The sequence below is a fragment of the Benincasa hispida genome, chromosome 3 (assembly GCF_027475165.1).
Source record: "Benincasa hispida cultivar pf3 chromosome 3, pf3_genome.v1.1, whole genome shotgun sequence".
In the NCBI taxonomy this organism is placed as follows: domain Eukaryota; kingdom Viridiplantae; phylum Streptophyta; class Magnoliopsida; order Cucurbitales; family Cucurbitaceae; genus Benincasa; species Benincasa hispida.
Window position 1 is genome coordinate 50,385,235 of NC_143480.1, and position 6,061 is coordinate 50,391,295.

Genomic DNA, 6,061 nt, shown 5'->3' on the forward strand with positions numbered 1-6,061 from the left:
TTCATATGAGATACAAGTTTGCATTTTTACCTTTTCAAATATATTTTAAACTTTACTAAACACGTGCATTATAGTTTCAAATTAGTGTTTTTAAAGACATTCTAAATTGATATAAGATTAAGTATACTCGAGATTTCATTAAAATTTATCTAACATTATATGAGTTTTTTTTTTAATTCAATAATTATAATATGGGAGATCGAATCATGACACTTTTATGTTTTATCCACTTAACTATAAACTTTTAAAAACTATAATATAAGTTTAACCCAACGTTAACATAAAATATAATCTTTTGGATTCTAATCCGATTCTTCATTCTATATTTGATATTAATAATCCAAATGTTAATATAAATTAAATTACCATAAACTATCATGAGAATATTGAAACAACCTTTCAAATTACATATTTTTTTTAATGAAATTCAAATATCTAAGAATAGAAATGATAGTAAAAACAAACCTAGTTCAACTGTCATAGGATCAAAATTTAGAAGTCTGTTATCCTTTCCCACATTATATATATATATATATATATATATATATATTAGTAAAACAGAACATTTTTGTAAAAATATAATTGTAATTTACTTGTTTACTAAATATCAAAGATTTTCCCCCATGAGAAACCTCAACCACAAACTTCGCAAACAAAATCGAGTGGAACGGCGTCGCTTTGACCCCACTGTTCCAGTACAACGGGATAAGGCAGAGATAAGGCCAGGACGCACAGAAGCCGTCAGATGGATTCGTCCCATAATCCAACGGCCACAAAACTACAACAAGCAGATTATGTGGCAATCGCCGATCACAACTCCCCTTTCTCAACCACATAATAACCCAACCAAAATCCCTAATTCAATCTCACATTCTTCAATTCCTCTCTCAACTCATCGTCATCGTCGTCGTAATGGCCACCGCCGCCGCAACCTCCTCCTTCATTGGAACACGCCTCGCCGAATTGCGGCCGTGTTCTGGTCGAGTCCAAGCCCGATTCGGATTCGGTAAGAAAAAGAGTCCGCCGAAGAAATCGCCCTCGTCGAAAACAATATCCGACCGGCCGCTGTGGTTTCCTGGGGCGAAGGCGCCGGAATGGCTGGACGGAAGCTTGGTCGGAGACTACGGATTCGATCCGTTCGGACTGGGGAAACCGGCGGAGTATTTGCAGTATGATTTGGACTCGCTGGACCAGAACTTGGCGAAGAATGTGGCGGGAGATATAATCGGGACTAGATTTGAGAGCGCGGAAGTGAAATCGACGCCGTTTCAGCCGTACACGGAGGTTTTCGGATTGCAGAGATTCCGTGAGTGCGAACTGATCCATGGAAGATGGGCAATGCTGGCTACACTCGGTGCTCTCTCTGTTGAATGGCTCACCGGTGTCACTTGGCAAGACGCCGGAAAAGTGAGTTTTCTTTTTCTTTTCATTTTTTTTTATATATTTTACGTTTTAATTAAAAGCGTGCAGCATTAAGTTACAAATTTAGTGTATGATTGTATTTGCAATAATTTTAAAATACCAAAAAAAAAAAAAAAAAAGACTTTTTGTATTTTGTTTTTTAAATTAAGTTTATACTTCTTGCAAATTTTAAAAACTAAAGAAAATAGTTTTACAATTTTGAGTAAGAATTCAAATGTTTTTTTTTATTAAAAAAAGATTTAAATTTTTAAATTTTGTGTTTAATAGTCTCCGACCAAGTTAAAGTCAAATGTATCGGATATAAATTTAAAGAAGTAATTGCAATAGTAATATTTTTAAGGGTAATAATTAAGTATATAACAACATTTTTAAAGAATTGCAAATATAGCAAAATCTGTTTAGGATAGACTTTATCTCCTTTTAATGACTATTATCGATAGACTTTGAGAGATCATTCAAATTTTGCTATATTTGCTAAAATCTTGAATCTGATTGTTATATTTGTAACTACTCCAATTTAAAATTTATGTGTGATGTAATAATGAATTTTCAATTCTTTTTCTTAATAGATTTGTGATTTTTAAGTAATTTGAATGTTTATATATAAATTTGTAATTTTGAAAATTAAACTAATACCAACTCTAATTTCATGGACTAATTATATAAATATATATCTTAACTTTTTACCAAACTATCGTAATCAGAGTAGGATTCAATTAAAATACAAAATGCAATAAAAAAAAAAAAGAAGTATAATATATGATCTAAAAGTAATAACATTCTTTTTATGTTATTAAGTGAAATTTCTGTTTCACTATTATAATTTAGAGATATTAAATCTTGCATTATTATATTTGTTTAACATTTTATATTTACATGCATGATATAGAGTAAATGGATAAATAGTTTAAATATTTTGAGGATTATGCGTATTGGTCCATTTTAAATTAGTTTTTGAGAAGTTTTTATTTAATCTTTTTAGCCATTTTGGATGAATTAGATAAAATTTTAGAAGAGAATTAGTGTCATGGCCATAGTTTAATAGTATTGACATGCACTTCGACTTAAGAAATTACTTTTTTCTTAATATATATTCTTAAAGTGAGATTATTAATTTTGTAATAATTCAATATCCAAATTTAATATAAAACGACATTGTCCTTTCAATTTTGTAAAGATTTAGAGTTGTTTGGATTGATTTAAGAAAAAAGTGTTTTAAAAAATCTTTTTTTTATTTAAACACTTTTGATAAAAATGATTTAAAATACATTTCAAGAGCTATTTTGAGTATTTGCCAATCACTTCATTTTTTTTAAAATGACTTATTTTTCAAATTAAACACTTTAAAGTGTATTCCAATCACACTTTTAATTTCTGATTTAATGAAGTTTTTTTTACGTACATATATAAACTAATTAGTGACCAAATGTGTTTATAAACGTTAAATTTCAAATCATTATATAATAATGATTTGACATTTGATTTTTTTTAAAAAAAAACATGATATGATTTGTCATGATAGGATTAAATTGTTACACTTTTTCTAAATAAATATGAATTAAATTATCACTTTGCTTGTTGAGGACTAACTTGTTACTAAGAATCAAAAGATTTTATTATTATTATTTTTTTTCCAAAAAAGATGACCATTAACTCACATTGAAAGAATGTTGGGTTAAATTATCAGATTAGTCATTGTATCTATTTTATCTATAAACTTTAAACAATGTCTAGCTAATAAGTTTATGAGCTTTCAATTTTATGTCATCCATAAACCTTAAAATGTGTTTAATAGATTATTGAACTTTTAGTTATGTTTTAATGGTCTCTTAACTATTCTAACATTTTTTTCAAAATTCAAAAATCTACTTGATACAAAATGAAAAGCTCAAGTTTATATCAAATAAAATAATTAATTTTTAGGTCTCATTTGTTAACCATTTAGCTTTTATTTTTATTTTTCAAAATTAACCTTATTTCATTTGCATTTCTTACAATGATTTACATCTTTCTTAAGTAAATGATTGAATTTAGTCAAATTCCAAAAACAAAATCAATTTTTTTAAAGTTACTTTTTTAGTTCTCAAAATTGGCTTGGTTTTTTAAAGTGGAAGTAGTGTCCATAAGTTTAATTTTCAAAAACAAAAAATAAAATAATTAGCAAAGGAGACTTTAATAATTTAAAATATATCATAAACCTATTAAATTAAAGACTCAAGGTTTAGATTCATAGATGTATTAAATAGGTTTGGACGTTGATAATTCTTTTAGACACAAACTTGAAGGATTATGATAATTGGAAAAAAGAATTAATGATTTGATGAACCAACAATTTTCAGGTAGAATTAGTGGAAGGTTCATCGTACCTAGGGCAGCCACTTCCTTTCTCCATCACCACATTGATCTGGATCGAAGTTCTAGTGATCGGCTACATCGAGTTTCAAAGGAACGCCGAGCTGGACCCTGAGAAGAGGTTGTACCCAGGAGGCAAGTTTTTCGACCCCTTGGGGCTGGCCGAGGACCCCGAAAAGAAAGTCGTGCTACAATTGGCCGAGATCAAGCACGCTCGCTTAGCCATGGTTGCCTTCCTCGGGTTCGCGGTTCAAGCCGCTGTCACCGGCAAAGGCCCACTCAACAACTGGGCTACCCATCTCAGTGACCCTCTCCACACCACTATTATTGACAACTTCTCTTCTTAAGCTCCTCTATTTTTTAAGTACTCGTGTTGATTATTGTCCTCTCTTTAGTTTGTATAAAAAGCTTGACCGAGTAATGTGATCCTGAGCTGTAAGTACTTTGCTTCGAGATTCGTATGTGAAATTATATCATGTTACGACACATATCAAAAGTGTTATCGATTTAGTTTTACAACTTTGTTTATTGTTTTTTAATCACCATTGAGGTGATTCTATGTTGCCTAAATTTTGTGGTTTTAATTTGCGAAGATCATTTCAAAATTAATGCTAAATTAAAATGTCAATATGTCAAGACCTTAATTTTATATAGACAGCGATTTGATGGATATTTTTTTATTTTTTTTATTTTTAATAAAAGCAAACATGTATTTAAATTAATAAAGAAACATTTTACCATGATTTAAACTACTTTTTATTTATATTATATTTATATTACTTTTCTCATTAAGTCTTATCAATTTTTTCACGATATAATAAAAATATCAATTCTACCACTAACACTGATGTAGTCTATATGCATGTTATTTTAAGAAAACGAGAAAAAAAATGTGTAAGCAAGTGGAAATATTGATGTAAGTTATTAGTAAATACAAGTTACTTAAAGCTATTTTTCTCACCACTAGTCTGATGCTACATGTATTAACAAGTGTTTTGTAAAATTTAAAATGTAATTTAATTACAAATGTTTAAAAATACAGTTGATGTATAAGAGATATTAAATTAAACTAATTAGAGAAAATAACTTTGATTAAATTTTAGTTTATAAGTAAGTAATTAATTAAATAGTAGTTGTAAATTAACTACTTAATAGCTAAAATTACTATAATATTAAAATAATATAAACAAGCCAACAAGAGCATAGCTCAACTGGCATAATGTTCATACTATCAACCTTCATATACGTTATTTAGTAATTTAAAAACATCATTTTTATTTTGATATGGATAGATTTGGTTTTGTACTGATTTTAAACTTTAATCTACACTATTTTTATTTATATTAATTATTTAACAATAAAGAAATATTCTTCCAATTATTCATCATTTACTTAAATTCAGTGGCAAAGATATGAAAGAGATCCAAATAAATATTTTATATACAGAAGTTTCACATAAAGTATTATCTGAAGTGTAGATTTGGATTTCTTTTAGTACTATTTTAAAAAAAAAAAATTAACAGGTTGGTTAATTAAGTAATTATTTTAGAATTAGTTTTTACAATTATTTTTGTCTCATAAATAATAAAGTCGACCTTTATTTTATTTTATTTTCAATTGCATGAAAATGACCTTAGTCAATTCAAATTGAAAGTGACTAAATAGTATATTTTGGAGCAATACATTTGAACTTTGAATAAAATGCCTCTACAACACTACCAAAACATTTTTAGAATAACTTAATATAAACCTGTGAAAAAAAAATTAAAATAAAATGTATATTTATTGGATAATTATTTATAGAGATGACGATTTGATGGATATTTCTACAAAAATAAATAAATAAATAAAAACAAAAAAGTTATTTAAATTAATAAACAAACATTTAATCGCAACTTAAAATACTTGTTATTGATAGGCAAATTACGAAAATAATCCCTAGAGTATTGCAATGAACCCTCAAACTTTCATTTGTAAAACTTGAGCGCTCAGATTTATACAAATGCTAAAATTAGACGTATAAACTTACAAAATGTTAGACCTAGGGATAAAATTGTAAATAGTAAACCTTAAATCAAATTACGGGCCAAAATGCCAAAATCAAAGACGAGGCAAAATAGGGAGAGGGAGAAAGCAGCATGGGGCAAGGCCCAAGACGCAAGGCTCGGCCTCGGTTCTAGTTTAAAATTGTAAAGTTCTCTCTTGTACTCTAAACCATATACAAAGAGAATTGATAATTTAACAATGGCAACCAAATACAAGCTACCTAAACTTCAACAATTTGATG

General features: G+C 28.2%; 1 protein-coding gene across 1 annotated transcript; it reads left to right on the forward strand.

Moving 5' to 3' along the window:
• Positions 1-865: 865 nt before the first annotated feature.
• Positions 866-4,262, forward strand: LOC120073922 (chlorophyll a-b binding protein CP29.1, chloroplastic-like). The gene is made up of 2 exons (XM_039026841.2): positions 866-1,407; positions 3,762-4,262. Exons 1-2 carry the CDS (start codon positions 913-915, stop codon positions 4,119-4,121), a joined length of 855 nt encoding a protein of 284 aa, XP_038882769.1. The 5' UTR covers positions 866-912; the 3' UTR covers positions 4,122-4,262.
• Positions 4,263-6,061: the final 1,799 nt, after the last annotated feature.